Source organism: Cebus imitator, unplaced genomic scaffold (assembly GCF_001604975.1).
Source record: "Cebus imitator isolate Cc_AM_T3 unplaced genomic scaffold, Cebus_imitator-1.0 Scaffold106, whole genome shotgun sequence".
Taxonomy (NCBI): domain Eukaryota; kingdom Metazoa; phylum Chordata; class Mammalia; order Primates; family Cebidae; genus Cebus; species Cebus imitator.
In genome coordinates this window covers 2812330-2839265 of record NW_016107421.1, presented here as the reverse complement: position 1 = coordinate 2839265, position 26936 = coordinate 2812330, and the positions used below count along the sequence as shown (strand labels likewise).

Genomic DNA, 26936 nt, shown 5'->3' with positions numbered 1-26936 from the left:
TTGGAATCAAAGTACTGCCATAAAGATGCAGGCAGCCTGCTACAGCTAAGGTAATTGGGAGCAGCCTAATGACTATTTTAATTACTGCATTTAGGTCCAACTCTACTTCAGAGCCCTGGCTTCATTTCCATTTTAAATGCTACAGTTCTCAGCCCTTCATCGCTTTCCTATCAGCAATTTTTAGGCTACTACACTTGAAGGTTTTCTTATTTTCCCATTAGCTTACTGGTCACACACAAGTCCACGGTGATTTGGGAAAAGTGACTGCCTGCCGTGTTGGAAGGAAGTACTCAAGCTGACAGACTCAGCCCTTTTTAAAAACTGGAAGCAAGGTGAGTTACAACTCCCTCTGCACCAACACCTCCATCTTCCTGGGGAGGCCACAGGAGCACCAAGGTTGTGGATGGGGGAGGCTGGCACTTCTGCCTTGTGGATTTTCCAGATGTACATTCTTAATTAGATGTGTGTCATATTTCACGGGAAACACATCTGTAATATCAAGAATAAGGGCATTTATTATTTGAATTTTCAAGACTAAAAATAGTTTTCTCATAGATCTGGATATTTAATTGCAAGGCAGAAAAACAATTTGAGTGAGGTTGAGAAATTTAGCTTTTCTTCACAGTAGTCACAATAGAAATAATAATTGCTATCTCTTGGTCCTGCTTATTTTTGCTAAAAATCCTAGAGGGGAAACAACAAGATTGGCTGAATGGACCAGCAGTCTAGATGAAGAGTTGGTTGTTTTCAAACAGAAAATATCTCTTTAAGCGAGAAAAGAAAAAAAATATCTTCAATGAATGTTGGCAATATTTTCAAGATTTTTTTTTCTTTTGGTGCAAGGACAAGAAAAGAAACCAAAGGGCACTCAATTAATTAGAAGATAAACTGTGGTTCTCCGAAGAAAACCAGCCCCCATCTCAAGAAACTTTCATAGGAGAGAATGTGATTAACCACTCCATTCACAGGTCCAACCACTGTTTCTAATGAATGAACCGATGCTGTTATTTAAAAGGATCAGAATCCATAGTGAGGCAAATTAGAGTACGAGGCAGGGAACCTAAGGCGGATTCCTAGATCAAAGGAAAACCCCAACTTTCCACACCTAAGTAACAAAAGGACCTGAGGCTACTCCCTTTGCAAACCCCTCCCTGCCTTTTTCTGCAGGGCAGATGGAAAATTGGAAGTGCCTCTGCCTGGATGCTTTATGCAACCAAGCAGACATTTGCATAGGAGTGTAACTTTGTAACTCTGCTTCGGCCTTTGATTGGCTGCTTTCCACAACCAATCAGACTGACTGTAGGCCACTACTTCATTTGCATGGGGTGTACACCAAGTGGCCAACGGGAAACCTCTAGAGGGTATTTAAACCCTAGAAAATTCTGTCACTGGTTTCTTGAGGCCCTATGCTCACTACCCTGTGGAGTGTACTTTCATTTTCAATAAATCTGCTTTCGCTGCTTCTTTCTGTCCTTGTGTATTTTGCTCGATTCTTTCTTCTAAAGGCCAAGAACCTGGACACCCTCCACCAGTAACAATAGTTAAGTTGATCTGCTTCCAAAACACAGAGAGGAGAAACAGTGGCTACAGAGAGCTGGCGCTTTGTATGCTATATCCCGACAAAAATTCAACAGAGCCATTCCAACAGCTTTATCGGGCACGTGAAGAATGCAGGGTACACAAGGACTCAGTGACCTCCTGAAGGTCAGAGCGAGCCCAGCTTGCATCCCAGGGAGGCTGCTCCCGGTGGCCTCTCCAGGATGGCCTCTGCTGGTCTGCTCGAGGCTGGTTCTATGTGAAGGCTGGTCACAGCCACTCAGCCATGCTCAGTCTTGTGACAATGAACTCTCTGCCTTGTGTTCAGTGTCACCCACCTTCCTGGGCCAACGCTACAGTCACATTTCAGCTGTGATAGGCATTCCCAGAAGGAGAGAATCAAGAAAAGGCAGATCCACTTCACAGCTGAGTCAACTGAATGAGATGCTGAACCACTATCAACGGGAGGACTCTGTGGTCCAGCCCAGCGTTTATCCACCCAAAGGCTACAATCTACAAGTGCTGGCTTCCTGGTAGCTGACTGAGGAACAGCTAAGATGGAGATCCTTCGCAGGGGTGGGGTGGATTCACGTACCTGCTGGTGAGTAGCTATTTGTCAAAAGCTGTCTTTAGGGAAGTTCGTCAAGAGAATTCAAGAGTTTCTCAGTGTGGTCAGTCATCAGCATCTGCTCTGCTTATCTTGGTCATTAGTGGGGTTATAAGAAACATCTGGGGCCAGGCACAGTGGCTCATGCATATAATCCCAGCACTTTGGGAGGCTGAGGCGGGCGGATCACCTGAGGTCAGGAATTTGAGACCACCCTCACCAACGTGGTGAAACCCTATCTCTAGTAAAAATACAAAAAATTAGCCAGGTGTGGTGGCTGGCTATTAACGTAATCTCAGCTACTTGGGAGGCTGAGGCAGGAAAATCGCTCGAACCTGGGAGGCGGAGGTCTTAGTGAGCCCAGACTGCGCCACTGCACTCCAGCCTGGGCAACAGAGTGAGATTCCATCTCAAAAAAACCAAAACCAAAAACAAACATGTGGGCTCTGGAACATTGCATTTACTTCTGTTTTTCTAAACAGAAAAGTGACGTGATTCCGTCTGAATTTTTTATCACAGGTCTCAAAACAAGTAGAAAGGATGAATGATAAAATATGAAATATCACAAGGCTAAAACGAGAAAGTGTTGACTCCTAGACTCAAAGTCAAGTTATTTTTCTGAGGGTCCCCTAGAGATCCCAAATCAGCTGCTCTGTTTTAAGCACGTTCTTTTGCGTTTTGGAGAGGCTGGTGGGGCACACACTCGGCTGCTGGGCACAGTCAGGCTGCATGTGTCATTTACACCCAGTGCCCATGCTAAGTGGCCACTGCCAGGTGCGCCCAGGCCCAAATCCTTGGATCACCGCCTCTGGGCTACGGACAAGTGTTGAGTGTCACACAGTGAACATGCTGTCACACGCACACCACACTCAGTTAAGCACCTGCCAAGCGGAGGACTGTGGCAGACGTGGACCAGTTTCTCACTGCTGCAGGGCAGAGGCACCTGACGTGGTTCCGTGCACATAAAATGTATGTTTTTCATCAGCAAAATGAGTGTGGAATCTGTTTGAGCCCACTGCAGAGGGAGAAGATTTAGTGATTAGGGCCAGATCTCAAGAAGCTCCACCATGGGAGGGTTAGGCAGAGCAGAAGCCCAGGAAGCAGGAGAAAGAGGAGGTGCCCTGGGTTTAAAAGACCAAGAACAAGAGCATCTGGGTCCCACAGGAAAAGGGCACAGGACAAGGTCATCTGCAGTGGTGAGGCCACAAGGAGGGACAGCGGCCAGTGGATTTAGGGAAGAAGGTCCCTGGTGAGGCTGGGGAGAGGCAGGGGTGCTGGGAAGAAGGGAAGGTAAGGAGTGGGAAGAAGGAAGGGGGGACCCTGACTGCACAAGATGTAACTGACACAGATGGAGACCCACCACAGTGGCCAGAGAGGTGCCTGCAGTTGCACAGCCTCTCCTGCTCGCTTCAGCTTCCTGGGCTCTACGCCACTCCAGGCGGGGATCACTTTTTGGGGAAGACCCAACAGAGCAGACAGAGCTCTCAAGTCACATGAACACGTGACCACCTGTTCCACGGGGCAGAGACCAGCATGTCTCCAGCTGAAAAGCCACACCCGCTGTCTCTGCAAACCACACATGCCTTAGGTCACCGGGCTGCGCCATGTGGCAGGTCCGTGAGTTCCTGGTGGTGCCCTGCTCCCAGGTGTGCCAGCGTGTGGTGGGTGCCACAGAGCAGCCCCAACGCTCCTCAGGTGCACCTCGACCTTCTGCACCTACGGCACAGCCTGGAGACCGTGCTCTCCTGCAGGAGCCCTCCGGAGCTGGCCCGCCTCTGACCATCGGCCTTACCTTCCAGCAACTACTCTAACAAGTTCCCATGAATCCAGTGGCCCAACAGAAAATTTTCTCAAAGTTCCAGAGGCCAGAGTCCAAAACTGCCATCAGTTGGCTGACATCAAAGTGCTGGGAGCCACGCTGGACCCACAGGCTCTAGGGGAGCAGTCATCTGCGGTCCCTGCCAGCGCCTGTGGCGGCTGCGCTCCTGAGCCACATCAGTCCCACGGTCCAGGCGGCATCTTCAAATACCTTTGCTCCATGTGGACCCTTCTCCTTCCCTATTATAAGGATACACGCAATTGCTTTCAGGGACCAAACAAAATATATTCAAACTTCTTAATCACATCTGCAAAGCCCCTTTATATTTTGGACACAAAATATAACATTCATCAGTTCCAGGGATTAGAACATGGGTATCTTTAGTGAACCCATCTTGCCATCTACCACACCATCTCGGTACAGCGATCGGACATTGAAGCAGCTTTGCAATCTGTCACTTGGAGCTTAATTATCCTGGCACTGAATCCACTGAAGTCATTTTTTTTCTCAAAATCCACCAGCGTTTCTAAATAGTTTAAATAAAAGTCTGAAATGATTCTCAGTGTTCTAAGACGTGTCCTTCAATTTAAGCTTCTATTTAAATCTACTTTAGGAGATTTCACGATTGGTACCCATCATGGGTTTAGAAAATCCAGCTCGGTTTTATAATGCACCAGCCAAAACGGGACTCAATGAGCCTATCTAGTCCCTGGCAATTTTCACCCAATGTTTGTATTTAATGATACCGATTCCATTATTTCCAGTGAGACATCTACGTATCAAAGCGATGGACTCCTGACACCCTCTGGCTACGGACAACTTCTCATGGTGAAGTCTACCTGGAAGCCAACTTTTAATTGTATGGTTCACTGGTGACTAGGAATGCAGGAAAGGGGGTCCTGACAGGCCGATGTCCACCCAAACACATAGCAGGGGGCAGGGGCACCCCTCTGGGAGCTCTGCCGTGCACCAGCTCCTCTCCATCTCCCCGTGGCCAGGGTGCTCTGGTCAGACCCAGGAATGTCACAGCTGACTGTGCCAGGGTACGTGGCCAAAGCCACAGCTGCCGCGAGTTCAACAAGAGTTCCTAAGCAGGAGGCGGGCACTCTTGCTACACAGCAGGCACTCAAAAAACATTCACAAATGGACCTAGCAAAGGACTGAGCGGCACGTGGACATCTCTGGGGCTGTCCATCCATGGCCAGCAGACGCCAGCTGGGAAAAAAATGCTGTGACGACATAAAGACATGGGTTCCAGAGAAAATTAAGTAACAGGGTAAGTAGTCTCAGGCCTTATTAAAGCAAGTTATTTAAAAGAACACAGAATAAAGTCCCAATTTTACTTAAAAAGTACTGAAAACTGACTAGAGGGGCATACAGTAAAATGTTACTTATTGCCGGACACAGTGGCTCATGCCTGTAATCCCAGCACTTTGGGAGGCCGAGGCAGGTGGATCACCTGAAGTCAGGAGATCAAGACCAGCCTGGGTAACATGATGAAACCTTGTATCTACTAAAAATACAAAAATTAGCCAGGCATGGTGGTGCACACCTGTAATCCCAGCTACTCAGGAGGCTGAGGCGGAAGAATCACTTGAACCTGGCAGGCTGAGATTGCAGTGAGTTGAGATCACACTACTGCATTCCAGACTGGGTGACAGAGTGAGACTCTGTTTCAAAGAAGAAGAAGAAGAAAAAAATATATATGTATATATACACACATATATAATTACTAGGAGGTGCGATTATAGGTGATTTTTACTGGCTTTCTTATAGTTTCCTATATTTTTACAAACAAGTTATTTGAATCACAAAAACATGTTTAAATGTACATAAATATTCAGATACGAGATATTACTTGCTAACATATGAAACATACATGAGTGCGTGTCTTAACACAATCAGATGTGAAGTGTAACTCTGAAAAAGCAAAGTCTGTGGAGAAAACTGGATGCTCCTAAGGCAGCCAAGGCCACGTCCTCCCTTTGCTGGTGCAGAGCTCGGCCAAGCATAAGCCAGGCTGCCTCCCAGCGTCGCCTTACCTCCCGAGACCCAGGGCCAGGTAAGAGGTGCCACCTGGAGATGCCCTTTAGTCACTTCATTTTTTGGTCACTGCCTCCCGACATTCTGGCCGTGGTATTTTACAGCAATTAATTATATGCCGTGTTGGCAGGATTTCCTCTGAATGTCATTAAACTTCTTCAAGAGCCTCCTGTCTTAACTGGCGCAGCGGCGTGAATGGAACAACTGTCTGCATTTCTTTAACGAACTTTGGGCAAAGAGCCTGCCAGTAAAGCAGGACAGAACGAAAGGCAGGAGGGCGGCTCATCACCTTCTCTCTCATGCAACTGTTTTTTTTTTTTTTTTTTTTTTTTGATGGAGTCTTGCTCTGTCGCCAGGCTGGAGAGTAGTGGCACGATCTCAGCTCACTGCAACCTCCCCCTCCCAGGCTGAAGTGATTCTCCTGTCTCAGCCTCCTGAGTAGCTGGGATTACAGGTGTGAGCCACTGTGCCCGGCACAACTCCAATTCTTGAAAGTATTGTTTAGTAGCATAAGCCAGTGATGCAATGCTAACAATTTTCTGCAACTGGGTGAAGATCATGCAAACCTTGCCATTAGAGGCAAAAGAAAACTCAAAGCAGAAAAGACTTGGCCACGCCCTGGTCAGCAGCCCAGGCATGTCCTGGCTCTCGTGGGTTGAAGAGACAGACCCAACTCTGTGTGCAGGTGACGAGGGACTGCAACACCTGCCACTGATCCTAGCAGTGCTCCTGGCACGCACCGTCCGGGGACTGAGGGACAAAAGGCACGCCCGGCCCCCACGGCAGCAGCGACAGGACTGTGCGATGGAGCTACGGGGGATGGGCACCAAGAACCCAGAAGAGGGAAAATACCCAGAAAAACAATACTGAGTCTGTGATTGGATATATTTCTCATCTGAGGTCCTGAAAATAAATACAGTTAGTCCCATTTTACAAATATAGAAATTGAAAATGTTCTAATCTAAGATGCTACAATTTCTCAAATTCAAATGAATCTTAGGTAATGGGAGAAAATAAAGAGGGAAAACAATAAATAAATGAACACTAGCAGGGAAATGCCCTGTATCTTAGGTGAAAAAAACCAAGAGGCAAAAGAAGAAAAAAACCTTCAAGAAACTAAAGACGCTGGCCAAGCACAGTGGCTCACATTTGTAATCCTAGCACTTTGGGAGGCTAAGGCAGATGGAATGCTTGAGGACAGGAGCTCGAAACCAGCCTGGCCAACAGGGTGAAACCCTGTCTCTACTAAAAATACAAAAATTAGCTGGGCACGATGGCGCAAGTGCCTGTAGTCCCAGCTACTCAGGAGGCTAAGGCAGGGGAATTGCTTCAACTGGGTGTTGGAGGTTGCAGTGAGTCGAGATTGCACCACTGCACTCCAGCCCGGGCAACAGAGAATGATGGGCTAAATAGTAAGTCCTTTGATTATACTCCATAAAGAAGCAGCAGGCCAGGGCACGGTGGCTCACACCTGTAATCCCAGCACTTTGGGAGGCTAAGGCGGGTGAGTTTGAGACCAGCCTGGCCAACATGTGAGCCAAGACTGTGCCAATGCACTCCAGCCTGGGTGAAAGTGCGAAACTCCATCTAAAAAAAAAAAAATAGCCAGCATGGTGGCATGCACATGTAATCCAAGCTACTCGAGAGGCTGAGGCATGAGAATCGCTTGATCCCAGGAGGTAGAGGTTGCAGTGAGTTGAGATCATACCACTGCACTCCAGCCTGGGCTGCAGGGCCAGACTCCACCTCAAAAAAAGAGAAAAAAAAAAAATAAGAAAAATCTTTGTATCGTTGGCCAACTTTTGTTTCTTCTGTAAAGTTACATGCAGGGCAAAAATCACAGAATATATAACCACAGAATGTGGACTTCTTTAACCACAGAATATAAAAGTTGATCTTTATAATTTTGTTCTCCTCCTCATTCCAGTAAATGAAACTTTTTTTACTTCTGCACTCGTGCTGCTGATCCAGTAACTTCACAGCTTTATGGAGTGTATCTTATTACAGGTCGAAATGGTCTCTTAAACCAGTGTGTTAGTTTTATTATGTCTGTATTCTCCATGGTGACAGCGAAAAGAAAAAACAGGTGCATAAGAATAATCCTTAGACGCGCGTTCGGTGCCCCCTAGTGGCAGTTTACTAAATTACAACAGTACTTGAATGCATACAATGTGCTTCATGGGCCACGTGGTCGGTCTAGCTCAGACCTTGGCAGAGATCCAACGTCCTGTTACATATTCTGCTACAGAAAATGCTGTGTGAATGAGTTTTTATTAGTTAGCTTACAAAAATTAATCTGTGTTGATCATCATACTGCATTTAACCCAAGAACCCTCGGCGTTAAAATGGCTTAAATTTTATTAAAAATATAATTTAAAACAGCATTTTGGCTCTCTACAGTAGAGTTTTTAAATGTAAACAATGGTTTCTAAGTACAACATTCACAAAACAAGAAAAAAAAACCATGCAGCCAAAGACCCAGACCTAATTTCTAGCACCTGCCTTGCTACTAAACACACTCTCTGACAAGATCAGTCCTGTCCACCTGTGAAGGGAAGGGTGGAGCTAGATGCAGTTTCAGTCTTTCCAGTCCTGAAATTCTACACATCTATAGGTCAGGACAGAAACACCAGCGCTACCTTGGATTTTTCATTTAATAATGAAATCTTGGTGCAGGCAGGGGAGTATTTCCTAGTATCCAGATGACTGTGTCGGAGTTCAGTATTTTTTCTTACAGTTTACACACAAAATTAAATGAGGGAGTTTTCTGAAACGCCAGAATTCACAGACCATACTGTGGCTGCACTTGGAATACAGCTGGCTGGGGACGGGTCACAGCCCCTCCTGCGGAAGTAGACATGTATGAGGCAAAGTGCCGCCGAACATTTAGCGGGGAGGTGATTTCTCAGCCCAGGGAGAAGGAACACGTGGTGCGGTCCCCCCTTTGGCTGCGCTCACGGCACCAGGACTGATTACACAGCAGCGAGCCAGATGATCCCCCAAACGAACACTGTGTAGCTCCTCTTGTTAGGCTGGACTGCTGTTGATTAGTTATGTCTGACTAAAAAGTACAGGCACATGTTCCCACTGGAGGGGCCAGGCCTGTGGGGACAGTGTGAGACTAGCGCCCATGGGGAAAGCAAAGCAGCCCGCCACTGGCATGCCCAGATGCCTCCATCCCACGGGCGCTCCCAGGTACCTCTCTCCATCCCATGGGTGTTTCCAGGTGACCCCATCCCACAGACACTCCCAGGTACTCCCATCCCATGGGCGCTCCCGGGTACCCACCATCTCATGGAGGCTCCCCTATAACCCCCATCCCAACGGCACTCTCAGGTACCCCATCCCATGATGCTCTCAGGTGCCCTCATCCCATGGAGCCTTCTAGATGCCCCCATCCCATGGGCACTCCCAGGTGCCCACATCCAAGAGGTGCTTCCAGGTGCCCCCATCCCACAGGTGCTCCCGGGTACCCCCATCCCACGGATGCTTCCAGGTACCCTCATCCTACAGGTGCTCCCAGGTGCCCCCATCCCAAGGAGGCTTCTAGATGCCCCCATCCCATGGGCTCTCCCAGGTGCCCCCATCCCATGGGCTCTCCCAGGTGCCCCCATCCCACGGATGCTTCCAGGTACCCTCATCCCACAGGTGCTCCCATGTGCCCCCATCCGGTGTGGGAACATGCAGGCAGGCAAGCCGACCTAGGATGCCACAGAGATGAGGAGGTATGTTTGGGTTTTAATTATTTCACTGTTGTGGCAGTGACCTGTCAGTGACTGACTTCTGAAATCTTGATATTTCACACATGGATTAACAAAGACTTCTATCACCAGAGCAGGGGATGTGCTTTAGATGCCTGGGAAACATTAGTCTACATGACCAAGGTCCCCAGTCCTTGGTGGGGACAATGAGGAGAAGCAGAAAAGGAATAAACATAGGGAATGGGGAAGCAGCTGAAGCAACCATTGCAGGCCATAGCTCTTCCCCGAACTCAGCTTCTGAGTGTGCAAATGGAGGGGAGAGAGGCGTTCTCAAGCCGCTCAGAGCACCAACAACGTAGAGCTAAGCGGGGGCCATGCTCAGGGGATTGGGAGTTCTGCTTTCTCTTTGCCCCCCTTGAAGTATACTTCAGATATTTGTCTCTTAAGGTGCCCACATGCTAATAAAAGCGCCTACCAACCAGTCGGAAGAGCTTACGGAAGCACGGCACTTCCGCTGTGAAGTTCACCACTTCTCAGCCTCCTGAGTAGCCGGGATTACAGGTGCCCACCACCATGCCCAGCTAATTTTTTTTGTATTTTTAGTAGAGATGGGGTTTCTACTAAACCCCATTTCTACCTGAGGTCAGGAGTTCAAAGCCAGGCTGGTCTTGAACTCCTGACCTCAAGTGACCCAGCTGCTTCAGCCTCCCAAAGTGCTGGGATTACAGGTATGAGCCACTGCACCTGGCCTATTTTTCTTTTAGAGAAACAAATCTGAAATCCACTCTTCACAGCTGACTTTTGCTTCCATCAGGGAAGACTGATAAGGCTGCAGGTGCATCACTCTGCTCCTCACAATGCTTCCAGCAGCTCTGCATTCAATACAGAAACTAACCCCAGATTCCAGAGCCCAGTCTTTATGGATGCCCACAATCTGCTCGGAGCCCGAATTCCTCACATGCTCTTGGAGCCAGGGCCTGGTCAGGCTCATCCTGCAAGTACCATGCAAAAAATATCAGAGTCCATGAGACAAAGCCACACCTTCCCAGATTAAAGAACTTAAGGATTACTTTTCCCTGTTTTTCACGCTGACAACCTAGTGGTATGTGGGCGGCCCCTGAGTGACATCTACGTAGAAAAAAGGACCCTGTGGCTGTATCCATATTCTCTAAGGAAAAGGAAATATTACAAAAGACTTCAACAGACCTGGAAAACATCAGCTACAGATTGTAACAACTTCTGATTATCCTACTTAAGTAATACTCTCTTATTCTTTTGATCAGAGATTCCACGGAGGGTTAACTAGGTCAAAAAGTACATCACTACTTAATCATTTTAAAAACATTAGAAAGAGCAGAATGCCGTGGTATTATGAACAGATTATGAACAAAAATAAAAGCCATTTGTATGCATTAATGATACATCAAGCTAATTCAAGCTGGCTAAAGTCATTAGAGAGAAGTCCTGGGGCAAAACACAGCTATGATGCTGCAGTGCAGAAAAGTATTAAAATAACCATTTTCTATGTCATTGATAAAATTAATTCTATGAGCAAAAGAGATGAGTCTTAACATGAAAATCAAAATAGAGAACATTTGCTAATAGTGTGTTTAATGATCTAATGTTGGCAGCGTGAGAGTTAATTCAGGCATTTCTCTGAACACGTATGAGCATCTGTGCACACTGAACATTTCCAGTAAGAGAAGCACAGCAGGAAAAATCCCAGACTTAGGGTAAGAAATTGCCGGAAGAGACCACAGCCTCCATTAACACAGTATTCTACAACACTACTACATAAAAATTTGTTCATTGTCTCTGGTTGTTTATAGTATTAGCAACCTTGATTAAGATTTTAAGATACCTTTTCCCTGCTATTATGAAAGAATAAAAATTCCTTTCCTTATAGGTTCCTTCGATGTCATTCTCTCCTGTTTCATACCTGACTCCACACTGGTAAGGCCAGCAGGTGCGATCTGTGCAATACGGAGCACAATGATAAGGAAGATATTCCCTCCCCCACCTATACATTTTCATATTGAATGGCTGGTGTCAAGCAAAATCTAACCCGACAGTCTGAGAGAGAATCCTTTAAAAGTCAGGCTGCTGGGAGTGATGGCTAACACCTTCCCATCACTTTGGACGGCTGACATGGGAGGATCACTTGAGACCAGGAGCTGGAGACTGGATTGGGCAATAAATCGAGACCGCCCCCCCCCAATCCCTACGAAAATTTTTGAAAAATGAGCTGGGCATGATGGCATGCATCTGTAGTGCTAGCTACTCAGGAGGCTGAGGCGGGAGGATGGTTTGAGCCCAAGACTCTGAAACTGCAGTGAGCTAAGATCACGCCACTGCACTCCAGCCTGGGTGACAGAGCGAGACCCTCTCTCAATTAAGAAATCATAATGAAAGGAAGGGGCAACTCCAAAAAAGAAATGAGCTGATTTCACATTTATAAAATGAAATCATGAGATAATATTCAAAAACACTTGGACGATTTAAGGATAATCACCTCAAGCACATTCTTAAATTAGTGCTGAAAAATGTTTAGTGTAGCTTTGTAACGAATTGTCTCTCATACATTTGTATTTATTTATTTTATTATTATTTTTTGAGACGAAGTCTCATTCCATCGCCCAGACTGGAGTGCAGTGGCACAATCTCGGCTCATTGTAACCTCCACTCCCTGGGTTCAAGCTTGGCTAATTTTTGTATTTCTAGTAGAGACGGGGGTTTTGGCTTGTTGGCCAGGCTGGTCTCGTACTTCTGACCTCAAGTGATCCACCCACTTTGGCCTCCCGAAGTGCTGAGATCACAGCTGTGAGTCTCCATGCCTGACCCACCTTATGTATTTGTGTTTATTGAGTGCGTCTGGAAGGTTTTTGTCTCAGCTCATGTGCCAGAGACTTTGCTCATCAGTGAAACATGTGCTTTTAGAGCTTCAGAAGAGTAAGAATTTTTCAACTCAAGTTAATTTTTTTAATAAAAATACTAACTCAAAAGCATTTTTCATTTTGTTGGATTTTTTTAAACCCCTGAATGTATGTTTTACTATACAAAAAAGCTTTACTTTAGTTTTGGAATTAAGTCACTATTTCATTTTATAATTTAACTCTGTTACAGAAAAAGCTTCTTTGGTTAAGAACTGAATCTGAAAATGCACATGAAGAAAGGAGTTGGCAATACCATGTTTCATAAAAACGATCACTATCAAACATTTGCGTATTTTCCCATCGAAACATAAACCAGGGATATAGCCTAAGAGAAAGACCCACACAAACCCATAAAGGCGTCTTCCTCACGCGCACACCCCACCGACGGGTTGAATCGCAAGTCTCCCTACAGTCAACTGCAGGTGGGTACCTCTCCCATCCGATGGGCGATCAGAAGCCCTGGGACAATCTGCAGCTCCTCACATGCGCCAGATGGCGTACATTAGAGGCTGCCGGGCAATGACATCAACGACCCTAGGGCTAATGACACCAGAACCAGCATCAAAACTGCCTTACAGGGCCGGTGCCATGGCTCACGCCTATAATCCCAGCAGTTTGGGAGGCTAAGGTGGTCGGGTAGCTTTGAGCTCAGGAGTCTAAGACTAGCCTGGGCAACGTGGCAAAACCCCATCTCCACTAAAAATACAAAAACTAGCTGGGTGTGGTGGCACACGCCTATAATCCCAGCTGCATGGGAGGCTGAGGTGGGAGGATCGCTTAAGCCCAGAAGACAGAGGTTGCAGTGAACAGAGACAGCGTCACTGCACTCCAGCTTGTGTGACAAAGCGAGACACTGTCTCAAAACAAAACCAAACCAGCATGCCATACATAACTTGATCATTTAACTCGAGGGAAAGGTGAAGACTGCTTTCTGCTCAGCCCCCTACCCCTATGTGCATTGCTACCACAGCCTCACATAGGTCACCTTTTCCACGTCATCTTTGTTCTTGGGAAATGCTAAAATATGAAACCCCTTCACGAAGTGTAATTTATGCAGCTGAACCTCTTTCATGCAGTCCTGATACACATCAACCACCCTTCTGTCCCAGGAAGTCTTAGAAATACGACTTTCAATGTGTCGAGGGGGTAGGGGTGCAGAGAGGGGGACAGTGATGGGCGCAGGTGCACAGCCGAGACAGCGGTAGAAACCGGACGTGCTGGCCTGACCGCCGCCAGCTGCTCCATGTGCATCTGAGAGGAAGCATTTCCAACAGTGTCGTCCCAGCTGCAAACTAGGCCTGATAAGATCCACTATCCTGCTTCACAAGCCGTGACATCGTCATATAATTATCGGTTACTACCAGGAGTGATTAAAAAATGGACAATGACTCATTAATTCACCTTTTCAACATATATTAAGTGTCTAACGTACACATATACATGGCTTGCTTTCAAATGTAAAAAAAATCTTATTTTTTAAAGTATTACTTTGCTAACACACACACACACATGCACTAATTCCAATCTAATATCTAATAAAGAAGAAAAGAAAAAACAGCAACAAAAAACAGGCCACTTTGACAATGAAAATTAATCTGGTTTCAGGAAAGAATGGAATAGGCCTAACTGATGTATCTTTTAACAGCACAAAGACTGTGGTGTCAGCAAAACAGGATGGTCCAAGATGATGCAGGAACCAGGAGAAAAGGCCCAGATGGGTGTTACATTTACGGACACGTGAGTAGCAACAGGTCACAAAACGGGCTTGTTACACAGCTACCCTTGTTCTGGATACTCCTGTAATTAGCACCTGGCAGCTGCAGACATTTAATGTGAGATGGGGTTCCTTGTACATCAGGTTTTTTTTTTTTTTTTTTCTTGAGATGGAGTCTCACTCTGTCGCCCAGGCTGGAGTGCCGTGGTGCGATCTTGGCTCACTGCAACTGCCATCTCCAGGGTTCAAGCAGTTCTCCTGCCTCAGCCTCCTGAGAAGCTGGGATTACATGCGTGTGCCACCACACCTGGCTAATTTAGGTATTTTTAGTAGAGACAGGGTTTCATCATGTTGGTCAGGCTGGTCTCGAACTCCTGACCTCATGATTTGCCTGCCTCAGCCTCCCAAAGTGCTGGGATTTCAGGTGTGAGCCACTGAGCCCATCAGTACACCAGGATTTCAATCTCTGGAAGCAAAGGATCAAGAGCACACTGAGGCTCCCCGACTTCCCACACAACCTTGGTAAAGTCACCCAACCTCTGCCAGCTCGGGCTCTCAGCATGGGTTAGGTATGCCCAGGTGAGCCGTTACCCGGAAGGGACAAATGAAATGGCTTCTATAAACGTGCTTTCCAGAACGTTAATTGCAACACAAACATAAAAAGCTAGGGACAATGATGTCAAAGGGCCGACATAGATTTGCCTAGACCAGAACCTACTCTGCCAGATCAATACCTGTCGGCCAGGACAATGTACACAGCATGTCATCAGAGGAAGCCCTAAGAAGCCAAAAGGCTGTGGCCACACTAGCACCTGGCACACAGAGCCCTTCCAGCACCCCTGCCTGGCTTTCCCATACACCTAGAACCCACTGTCCCTCCCTACACAAATAACGCAGGTCTGCTCTAGGACAAACGTCTCCTACGTGAGATCACCAAACTCGCCCTGGAGACCGTGCAGCAGAGAGATGATCATTTGCAATTTACCTCTCTGACATGGACCTTGACCTGGTCTAACAACTATTATCAGAGTCAAAGTTCTGCATGTAGGTTTTCCTATGGTCGTCTGAATACACGCTTAAGAAGCTGTTGAAGTTTTGGTGGGGAGCATGCCTAGCCCAGTACATATCATATATACAATGGGATGCCCTGAATTGGGATTTAACAATTGACTAGGATGTTCAGAAAATGATGCAAGAGTATTAAATTCCATATACCAGCAGTCCCCGACCTTTTTGGCACCAAGGACTGGTTTCACGGAAAACAATTTTTCCAGGAAGCAGGCGTTGGGGGACAGGTGGGAGACGGGGATGGTTTCAGGATGAAGCTGTTCCCCCTCAGATCGTCAGGCATTAGATTCTCACAGGGAGCGCATGACCTAGATACCACACACGTGCCGTTCACACGGGGCTGGTGCTGGCTGGAGAATCTAATGCTGGCTGATCTCACAGGAGGTGGAGCTCAGGTGGTCCTGCTCCCTCACATGCCAGCCGCTCACCTCCTGCTGTGCGGCCTGACTGGGACCCCTGCTGTATACAAAACATGCTGGGATGCAAATACACAATCCATATATAAAACAACACTGCCTACAACTCGGACACATCTTTATCAGCTCCTTCTAGGCGAGGGGGGGTGGAGGGAGAGGGCATAAAGCTGCCTGGAGAAGAAGAAAGGAAAACAGTTCTTCGTCCCACCATCAGGTGACACTCCCGATCCCCTATGAAGGGGAAACCCCTCTTTCTTTAGCTATCAGACTCCTGATCCCCTATGAAGGGGAAACCCCTCTTTCTTTAGCTATCAGACTCCTGATCCCCTATGAAGGGGAAACCCCTCTTTCTTTAGCTATCAGGGGCCTTTAAAATCCCACGCGCCATACACCTACTACAAAGATAACATAATTTAACAATCATATGTTATGCCCAGTAAAAGTTAGGGTGTACTGTCTTTAAACGTCAAAACAAACAACAGAAACCTGACCCTGTCTCCCACTGAGGTTGAACAGATGCCGGGACACAGGCCCCTGTGCTCCTCTAGGGCACTGCCACCCGCAGAACAAGCTACCAACATGCTACTCAGGCAGACGAGAAACTCAAATGCATTTGCAGACAGACTACATGCACGCTGTCCACAACGCAGCTGCAGGGAACCACAGTGCTGAACACAACATCTCCAAGGATACAGAGGCCGAGCCCGCTCTTCCTCCCAAGATGCATGTGCGATGCTCAAAGCGACCTTGTCGCTACCTACACAGGGCCTGCTACCACCTTGAATGTGACCTTCTGGGAGGGGCATTTATTTTTGTAGCTAAGTTATAACTATTTTAGGTGACCTTTTAGCATGTAGGCTGAAAAACCCTGTCACCAACCCCACACCCTTCCTGACCTTCCAGAGACCTGACTACAGTGTCATGTCAGACATGCCTCTGTCTGTCCGGGAGAGCTGCTGCCACGCAGAAAGCTGATTCTTCATACGAAGTGGGAGAAATGGCTCTTTAAAAAAGAATGGTAGGCTGGGTGCAGTGGGTCATGCCTGTAATCCCAGCACTTTGGAAGGCCAAGGCTGGAGGATCACTTGAGGCCAGGATTTCAAGACCAACCTAGCCAACATGGCAAAAACTCAACTCTACTAAATATATAAAAAATGAGCTGGGCATGGTGGTGCACGCCGGTAATCCTAGCTACGCAGGAGGCAGAGCCCACACGTCAACCCCGCCCAGCCCCCAGCGTCTCCCTCCCTCAGGGCTCTGCTTGAAACTGAGAGGTGGAGGTTACAGTGAGCCTACGTCGTGCCACTGCACTCCAACCTGGGTGACAGAGACCCTGCCTCAAAAAGGAAGGGATGAAGGGGAGGAGGAGGAGGAAGGAAGGGAAGAAGAAAGGGAGGGAGGGAAGGAGGGGAAGGATCGCAGTAGCAGAGATCTCATTAGATTCTCACAAGGAGCGCATGACCTCAAAAACCCCTACAAGGAATGAACTTCATTTTTGTGTTCCCCCTCGTCCAGGCCCTAGGAGAACAAATGAACAGGGACTTTCAAAAAATATAATGCCAAACAGATAAATCACCATTCTAACTTAAAAAATAGAAAAACCTGCAAACAGGCCAGTTCCCAGATGCTGCAAGAAGCAGACAGAGCCACACAGAGTCTGGCAGGCGCAGCGCTGCTGGCTGTGGGATGACCCAGGAACAAGGGCCCTGTGCAGCCCCCGAAGACCCTAGGTGTCAAGCCCACACGTCCAGCCTGCGCAGCTCCCAGCGTCTCCCTCCCCCAGGGCTCTACTGAGAATGCAAACAGATGGGTAACCACGGCCACGGTCCGGTTCAGCCGCCCAGGTCAAGCAGAAACCATCCTGGGGAGCCAGCTCACCCTGCCCATGAGACGCCCAAACTCGCCGGCGAGAAGCGAGGACGCTCCCGGGCTGCCGGGAAGGACACCCAGAAAGCAGCCTGGGCTGCCACACTTCTTCTGCACCCCTGCGCAAGACACAAGGTCATGTTTCTGGGTGAATGTTTGATGTTTACCCTCTTTGGTGGACCTTAACTTCATGGAGGAAGGGACCCTTCTGTGTTCCCCAATCCGCCTCTAGCCCCCAGTCAGACGCACGGTGGGTGGGAAGCTGGTGCTCAGATGAGCCAGTGAGTGGACCCACGAACCCGCCTGCTGGCCTGCTTCCGAAAACCTAAAACCACCTGCCAGCAGCCATCTGGGAACCGCATGAATGAAAGAAAAGTAAACAGGACTACAAAAGTTAATGGAAAAGTAATACAACATTTCCCCATTCATTTTTACAACTGTTACAAGGCAATAAGAAGTCAAATGCCAAAGAAGCAAAGTGCAGGTCCCTGGCCTTTTAAACAAACCTAGGTACAGAGCCATTCAGAAGCGCGGACCCTGCAGGGGGAGCAGAAGCACCTAGATTGCTTTTTAAATTTTATTTACAAGCCAAACATTATGTAGAAATTATGCGCTTTTCCTTTATGTTCTCTTTCTACCATATATAGGTATAAAACGTAAGTAAATGCTGGGCATGGGTGGCTCATGCCTGTAACCCCAGCATTTTGGGAGCCTACTGCAGGTGGATCACCTGAGGTCAGGAGTTCCAGAACAGCCCGACCTACATGGTGAAATCCCGTCTCTATTAAAAATACAAAAATTAGCTGGGCATGGTGGCACGTGCCTGTAACCCCAGCTACTCGGAAGGCTGAGGCATGAGAATTGCTTGAACAGGGGCCCGGGAGGTGGAGGTTGCAGTGAGCCGAGATCTCGCCACTGCACTCCAGTCTGGGCTACAGACTGAGACACCATTTCAAAAAATGTATAAATAAATAAATAAATAAACAAAGAAGCCCTGGGGCAAAAAAAAAGAAGGCAGAGTCAGGCAGGGGCCCTGCTGGCTGGGCGCATCACCCTCGAGGCCCTCCTCAGACCTATTGGCAAGGCTGGTGTGTTCTTGAGGCCCCAGGGACCTGATTTACTTCCATTTTCATGACAAAATGTTCCGGTGCTGTGGTTTAGTGACATGGGGGATCCAGACCAGGCTGTGTGCCTTTGGGTCAAGCCATGTAATTTCTCTGAGCCTCAATTTCTTCCACTTTATATAAACCTTACAATCTTTAACTGTCCTTGAGGATTTTCACTTTGTTATTAAGGATTGCTAAGTACTGAATAAAGCTCCTACTCAGCAACGACTTTTATCACTAACAATGAAAGTGTTTGTGATTTAAGTGAAAATATATATGCACATAAGAAACCATATATTGTATAACTACTATATAAAATATGCAGAGTAACCCTGATTTTATTTTAAAGATGTATCTTCATATGAAAATATTTTAAGGACAAAAGAAATTGCAATAGTCACAAGTTGTAGCATCACAGGTTATTTCCTTTTTGAGAGTCCATAAAATACAAATACCTTTTTTTTTTTTTTTTGAGACAGAGTCTCCCTCTGTCTCCCAGTCTTGCTGTCTCCCAGGCTGAAGGGCAGTGGTGTGATCTCGGCTCACTGCAACCTCTGCTCACTGTAATTGCTCCGGTTCAAGCGATTCTCCTGCCTCAGCCTCCTGAGTGGCTCAGATTACAAGCACCCACCACCACACCCAGCTATTTTTTTTTTTGTAATTTTAATAGAGATGAGATTTTGCCATGTTGGCCAGGCTGGTCTTGATCTCCTGACCTCAGGTGATCCGCCTACCTCGGCCTCCCAAAGTGCTGGGATTACGGGCGTGAATCCCCATGCCTGGCCGAAATCCAAATACTTAATTCAAATGTATTATCTCTAAAATATGAAACTGTAATGGAAATCTCCCGTGCCTGTGAAAACAGACACTCAACACGGCATCACCTGGTGAGGTGTGACATGACTGATCACAACAATGGAAATGTTTTATCTATTTCAAAATAACAATATTTAGAAGTCAGTCCTTATTCCCCGCTTGCCAACCCCCCAACCTGAAGAAAATGAAACACTTCCAACACAGAAGTGGCTGCCTGTCCTCTGCCTTGAACGTGCTGGGTGTGGTATGGAACTCAACCCAAATTCTTACACTGAAATCCTGACCCCCGGAGGATAAGAGGTAGGGCCTCTGCCAGGTGACTGGGTCACAAGGGTGGAGACCTGTGGTGGGTTAAGTGCCCTTATGGGAAGGGACAGGCAAGAGCTTGTGTCCTCTGTTTACTACTCAAGTACACAGCCCATCAAGAGGACGGCCTTAGGCATACAGCACACGGCTGGACCTGACGCCAGCACCTGACGCTGAGCTTCCCCTCCTCCGTAACTGGGAAAAGGAAAAGTTTGCTGTAGAAGCCACCGGGCCTTGTGACAGCAGCCAGAATGAACAAAGACAGGCTGTTTGGCAGGAAGGCACCTGACGTCATCCTGACATCCTCCAGTATTAATTTATAACATTTTCATAAGAAGCATTCATCAATTTATGGAAAACTCGTATATGTTCACATGGTAAATATAAAAGTAAAGGAGTTGGCTGGGCGTGGTGGCTCATGCCTGTAATCCCAGCACTTTGGGAGGCTGAGGTGGGCGGATCACGAGGTCAGGAGATGGACACCATCCTGGCCAACATGGTGAAACCCTGAGCGGAGATTCCGCCACTGCACTCCAGCCTGGGTGACAGAGCGAGACTCTGGTGGAGACTAAACTTATCCAGACAACTGAGCTTCAATCAGGCATCAGGGACCAGCAAGTTCTCTGAACGGGGCCAGAGAGTAAATATTCCAGGCTTCGCAGGCTGCAAAGACCCTCACCTCTGCTGTAACAGCTGGAGAGCGGCCCAAACCCTCTGCAGTCCACCCACACAAAGCATGGCTCTGCATCACAAAAAGTCTGTTTACAGCTGGGCCTGGTAGCTCATGCCTATAATCCTAGCACTTTGGGAGGCCACTGGGGCAGATGGCCTGAGCTCAGGACTTTGAGACCAACTTGGGCAACATGGTGAAAATCTCATCTCTACTAAAATACAAAAAATTAGCCAGGTATGGTGGTGTGTGCCTGTAATCCCAGCTACTGGGGAGGCTGAGGCACAAGAATTGCCTGAATCTGGGAGGCAGAGGTTGCAGTGAGCTGTGATCATGCCACTGCACTACAGGCTGGGCAACAGAGCAAGACTCTGTCTCAAAAAAAAAAAAAAAGGAAGAAGAAGAAGAAGAAAAGTCTGTTTATGAAAACAGGCAGCTGGCCTCATGCATGGGCCCGGGGGCCCTAGTCCGGGGACCCTTCGTCTACAATGCTTTACTTCCACATTCACAGGGGCCTCGGCTGTGCAGTGGCCGACACTGACCTTGCTCTGCTAGGGTACACCTCTCACAAGAGCTCTGAGGGGCTCCCTGCACAGTTCCTCCAAGTCTGTCTCACTAATGTTCGCCCGCATGGCTTGTGATGGATGAGGTTTGCTCCCCACAGGATGCTCTCATGACAGAAGTGGCGTGAGGAGGCCAGGGATAAATGTTGAGTGGGGGGAAGAAGGGGCTGGGCTGTGGGACCCCAGCGACTTTGCGCTGCTTTTCAGGGGAACCCTGAGCTCCTTCGGCATCGGCACTGGAAAAGGCAAGAAGAAACGTAAGCGGTGAAGGACCAACTAGGGACGACATGCTGAAAAACAGGTAAGAATCTGAGAGGCAGAGACGCGCGGGAAGGGACGGCAGGCTTAGGAAGGAACCCAACTGCTTCAGGAAAGAAAACGCGAAGTGTGAGAGCTGGTGTCATCTTTGAAAGTCAGTTGAACAGTGAGCGTATAGAATCCCTACAATTTCATCTGAAGACTAACTGAAACATTTAAAAGGAAAACACAGGCTGCCCATTTGGAGGAAGTCCCAGGGACAGTCCTGCGGTCACTGCTTTCACAGCTTGTCTTCAGGGGCGGAGCACAGCGTGCCCTCCATCGCCTCTGAGCGGCTCGACACTCTCCCCAGAGCCCGGGCGTGGCTGCCCTGCTCTGCTCCCGAAAACGCCCATGGCACCGGAGAGGTGACAGGTGCTCTGCCCCGATGGCTTTAAACCAGATGAGGAGAGGCCTCTACAAGTGATTCCCACCACTCCCACCAGCAATGGGACCCTCTGCCAGAACCAGGCTTCTCCCAAGCGTCCAACAAGAAAAGACTGGATTTAGAAATCTCAGTCCTAGCTGACCCCGGCCCTTCCTATCCCAGGGTGACACTACCTCTCTGCCCGCTGCAGGCATTTCCCCAGGTCCTGCTCTCAGAGCGGTGTCTGGCATTACAATTACCCACATCTATGTTACCCCTTACAGAAACTCAGGCTCTGCCAGGAGAATTTCCTCTGATTTATGGATGTTCCTGACGGCAGGTGATCAATAACGAATAAAATAACCTAAAAACAATTCCCAAAGGCGGGTCCTCACTCTCTGCTCTGAGTGCCATCTTATTTTTTTGGTGCGGGGGGAGGGGGTCTAAACTTGACACTCTGTGTCCCTTCAGTTTATTCTCTCCTCAAAGCCTCCTATCAAATATTTAAAGTGTTTTAAAGGACGGGATTGGATTAAGAATGGGCAACTACAATGAAGAAATGGCTCACAGACAAGTTTTACAGAGCACAAGAAATGTTCTCTCCTGTACAAAAAAAGGCCACCCAGATGACACACAGACCCTATGCCAGGCTGTTCACAAGCCACATCTTGTCTCTTCTGAACGCAGCACTTTCTATGAAACATACCTGAGGATCACCTCTGGAATGCAGTGCTCTCAAAACGATTGCCCACCCGGCAGTGACATCCTCCCGCCACCCACATGCACAAGGGCAGGCAGGACTGATTTCTCGAAGTGCCTCCTGTACGGTATTCCCAGCAATGCGCATTTACCGTCCTGGAAGACCCTCTCCACGTTCAGCCCGTATGTGGCACACGTCTCGTAGTACGTGCACCGCTTCAAGTCATTGGAGAGCTTCCTCGCCCTGGCATCGTCGATGACCCTCGGGTTAGTGGAACTTATGGCATCTGGAACGGAAGAGCAACAAGTAACGGCACGGTGACAATGACAGCTGTAACTACTTCCCACAACATACGCTCCCCACGTCGCAGAAAACCGGTCCTTACTCAGCAAATGTAATTATGCTATGAATCTGAAGTTTGCAGGGCATAGTTTGCCTCCCAAATAACACTCAAACATCAGAGAAAGTTAATTACAACTTAAACTTCCCGAGTAGAAATTTGTTTTACAGGAGAGCTTTTGAAACTGAAATTTTAAAATGTTCAGAAAGAAGGAATAAGACTTAATTATGCATCTAGAGAACACATGCTTTAGAAAGAAGAAAAAAAACCCACACAAAGTCACTATGTATAGGTCCCCTTCTGCGCACCACGCAGGTGGCTAGCCGTATTTCCTGCACCGGCATTATTTTTCCACGTGTGGTCACTTGTCCATTTTTTAGACTGACCCATTTAATCGATGCTCACTGGGCTCCCATTCGGGGTCTGGTTCTGTTCTGTGCACAGGGACACCCCAGTGAATGAAACAGAGAAAATCTGCACTCTCATCAGAGAGACATTCTAGTTGGCCAGAGAGGCAGGCAGGAAATGAAGATGCATGTGATGAATGGTTCTGAATGTGAGACGGCCACACTGCTAAGTGATGCAGCGAAGAGGTCAGGAGGCTTGGGTGACCCTGGGTTTTGGAGTAAGTGGTCAGGGAACCCTCATCTACAGCAGGTGGGGTGCAGCAGAGGGCGGCAGGGCACCTGGTGTACATGAGGGAGATGCAGGGATGAGGCCCAGAGGGGTGGGAGGGAGGTGTGCGCAGAGAGGGGACCCCGTAGCAGAGGACACAGCAGTGCAGCAAGTCCCCTGAGGTTTTAATGGACTTCTTCAGGGTCACAGGTGACCTGGATTCCCCCAATCCAAGTCATGTGTGCACAGGGCACGTTCGAGCAGCTGCACAGAGATGCCACCAGCACCAGTTTCCTAAAAAAGAAACAGAGCCCTCCTTTTTTTTTTTTTTTTTCTTTAGCTCAGCTGCCAGGACTCCTCACCCCCAGCCCGGCCCCATTCATTCCATTACTTTTGAGTTACAGTGGCACATGGAACAGAGAAATGAGGAGGCAGAACGTGAACAGTCATGAGGCTTAGGGAAAAGAGGACTTTTCAGAGACGTTTTTCTTTTCTGTTTTGTTTTGCTTTTGTTTTTGAGACAGAGTCTTGCTCTGTTGCCCAGGCTGGAGTGCAGTGGCGCGATCTGACTCACTGCAACCTCCACCTCATTGGTTCAATTAATTCTCCTGCCTCAGCCTCCCAAGTAGCTGGGATTACAGGTGCCCACCATGCCCAGCTAATTTTTGTATTTTACCATGCTGGTCAGGCTGGTCTTGAACTCCTGGCCTCAAATGATCCACCCTCCCGGGCCTCCCAAAGTGCTGGGATTACAAGCGTGAACCACTATCCCCAGGCTTCAAGAGACAGTTTTCTAACCTGAATCTTTTTCATAGGGCTTGAAGGCTCTTATGCCAAAGAAAACAATAAACAACTCTTTAAACAAAAATCCACCAACGGGATTTCTCTACCAAAGAAACAGCAGTACAGTTATACAACACAGCGACCGCCTTTCACATTTCGTTTATTTTTGAGGAGGAAGGGCAGATGGCAACTCCAGTCTTCGAAGTATATTTAAAGAGAGGCACCTTGAGGAATTTGGTTAGTTTTCTTCTTTTCTCATATACCATTTTCTTAGTCCTATGACATAGATCTGGGCTGACATTTCTCTGTTACCGGAAGGCAAGTGTACTCTGCAATTAGGGTTCTTTGCTGACAGTGACCAGTCCAGCCTCCACAGGCTGCACCCCATTCCAGGGATACAGTCAAAGGCCACTTCATCCTGCCTTCTTCTCTGGATAATTAGTAAATTCTACTTGCATTTCACAACATTTAAGGAAAAAAGTATTTTTTAAAAGTGCAAACATTTATTTTTAATTGTTAAAAAAGGAAATCCATGATGTTTCAATGCTCTAGGACAATTTTGAAAACACAGGCCACAGAGCATCCACCCAGCTTCCACGTGACCCTGACCCATGGCCTCCATCCTCAGTGGCACGGTCACTCTGTTTCTGTCAAATTTCGGCTTCACAGGTGCACCACGGACATCTCTGCGGGCTTCTGCACTCGCAATCTGCATGTCAGTTTTATACTTGTCTCGTTTTTCCTTCCACTTTTAACTCTGTAGCTTTTTACAGATCCTGCTTCTCCTCAAATCAATTTAATGTATACATCTTTAAAACAGAAACTGTTTAACAAACATTAAGCGACGACCTCCTTCAGTCCCATCTTGTCCGATTATGAACATTCGTGCAGTCCTTGACTAGTGCCCAGAGAGTGCTCCTGCTGGCACAGCTGCTCCTCCCGTCAGCAGGTGGAGGCCTCACCCCAGGCCAGGCAGCCTTGGCAATGAACCTAATTCCTCTTCGGTTCTTTCCCATCCCACATGCTCTGAGCTCTAATGCTGCCTACCCTAAACTGGCAGGAAGAGAAATGTTAGCCCCCTCTTGGACAACCTGGTCCCTCTTTTGTCTCTGGCATCCCAGGAAGCCAAGTCCGTGCAAAAGCAGGTTTCAAGGAGGGCAAGTCTGCATGCAGGACGCAAGTGCGGTTGGAGCAGGGACCCTCAGAGCCTACGCACATGCCAGCTTCCTGCCATAGGGCTTCTGGGGTGCTCCTTGAAGTCTAAGTAAAGACCAAGAGCATCCCGCAGGTGAGGAGTGTGGCCCTGATTGGAAGTTTCCATTCTGGTTCACCTGGGGTGTGGCTTGGAGCTGACATGTGAAGAGTCCTGCACGCAGGGAGGTCGCAGGGCCGGCTGACCTGCTCTCCCTGGAGGCCACCTTCATGCATACAGACACTCTCCTGTGGCCTTCAAGCCCATCTTCCCACATCTGATCAATGGATGTTTGTGGAATTCAAGGAATAAAAGGGGGTACTTTTACCCAAGGGCTTCAACTTCAGGAGGGCTTCTCGGGAGTCTTAAGTAGCCGGCCCAGTAGGAAGCTCAATGTGTCACTCAGCTCAGGCAGGAGGCTCATAGAAATACACTGCCTCCAGGGCAGGGACAGAGCAGGGCCTCTGGACGGGGTAGGCAGACCCAGGCAGGGCCTCTGGAACACCGGTCACACATTAAAATATGAGGAACAAAAGCAGCCAACATTAGACGCCTATCACAGACCCATGGATGCATTGAGTGTCTTCCAGGAATCCGTGTTTAACCCCACCAGAGTCCCAGGGGTCAAGGTCACCCAGCCTGCAGCCGGTCACACCCAGAAGTGTGTGGTCCTGGCTCCTGGGGTCTCAGACACTCCCCACCTACTGACAGAACACCATTCGAACTCAGAGAACTGACTGATGGCAGAGGATCTTTCCAGACTGTGAACTTCGCTGCCACTTTTCACAGTGAGTCTAAGCAAAAGGCCCTCCTGAGTCCTAAAATCAAAGCTCCTGGGCTTGAGCAGCCTGTGAGCGGTGCCTACACACACACAGCCCCAAAAAACTCTGCTCAGAAATGCCACAGTCAGGCCTGCGGGAAGGGGAGCTTATTTGGAACTTCTCTATTCGACTTCAAGGCAGCTTTCAGCAGAATCTACTTTGGGTGAGCACCCACTTTAAACCACGATTAGGAATTTTCGAGGGACCACCTCAAATACGGCAATTCTGCATTCCCATGAGAACCAAGAACCAAGAACTTTCTGGTGGTGCGGCCTTGTCTCCCGGTGAACACTAGAGGGCGCGTTAGGCATAAAGAATCCGTCCTCTGTTCTGTAAACCTGCCTCCGGGTCTGAAGGCTTCAGGAGAGAGAGCAACCAGTGGCCACTCCACACTCCGGTTATGCTTAAAAAAAAAAAGGTGAGGAGGTGCTCTCCAGGAAGCCCAACTCTAACACCTGCCACCTAGCATGCTGAGAAAATGCTTTTAGTTATTTATTTTTTTTTTTTTTGAGATGGAGTCCCCCTCTGTCTCCCAGGTTGCAGCGCAGTGGCACGATCTTGGGTCACTGCAACCTCCGCCTCCCAAGTTCAAAAGATTCTCCTGCTTCAGCCTCCAGAGAACCCGGGATTACAGGCACAAACCCGCCAGCACACCGG

At 48.1% G+C, this 26936-nt stretch overlaps 1 protein-coding gene across 13 annotated transcripts in view; it reads right to left on the bottom strand.

The window, feature by feature from the left end:
- AGAP1 (ArfGAP with GTPase domain, ankyrin repeat and PH domain 1) overlaps positions 1 to 26936 on the bottom strand; it is a 617831-nt gene that overhangs the window by 347140 nt on the left and 243755 nt on the right. For all 13 annotated transcript variants that reach the window (XM_017537733.2, XM_017537728.2, XM_037741753.1 and 10 more), the window contains one exon: positions 22680 to 22814. In XM_017537733.2, coding sequence (XP_017393222.1) covers positions 22680 to 22814 — 135 coding nt within the window. The remainder of the gene's footprint in view (positions 1 to 22679; positions 22815 to 26936) is intronic.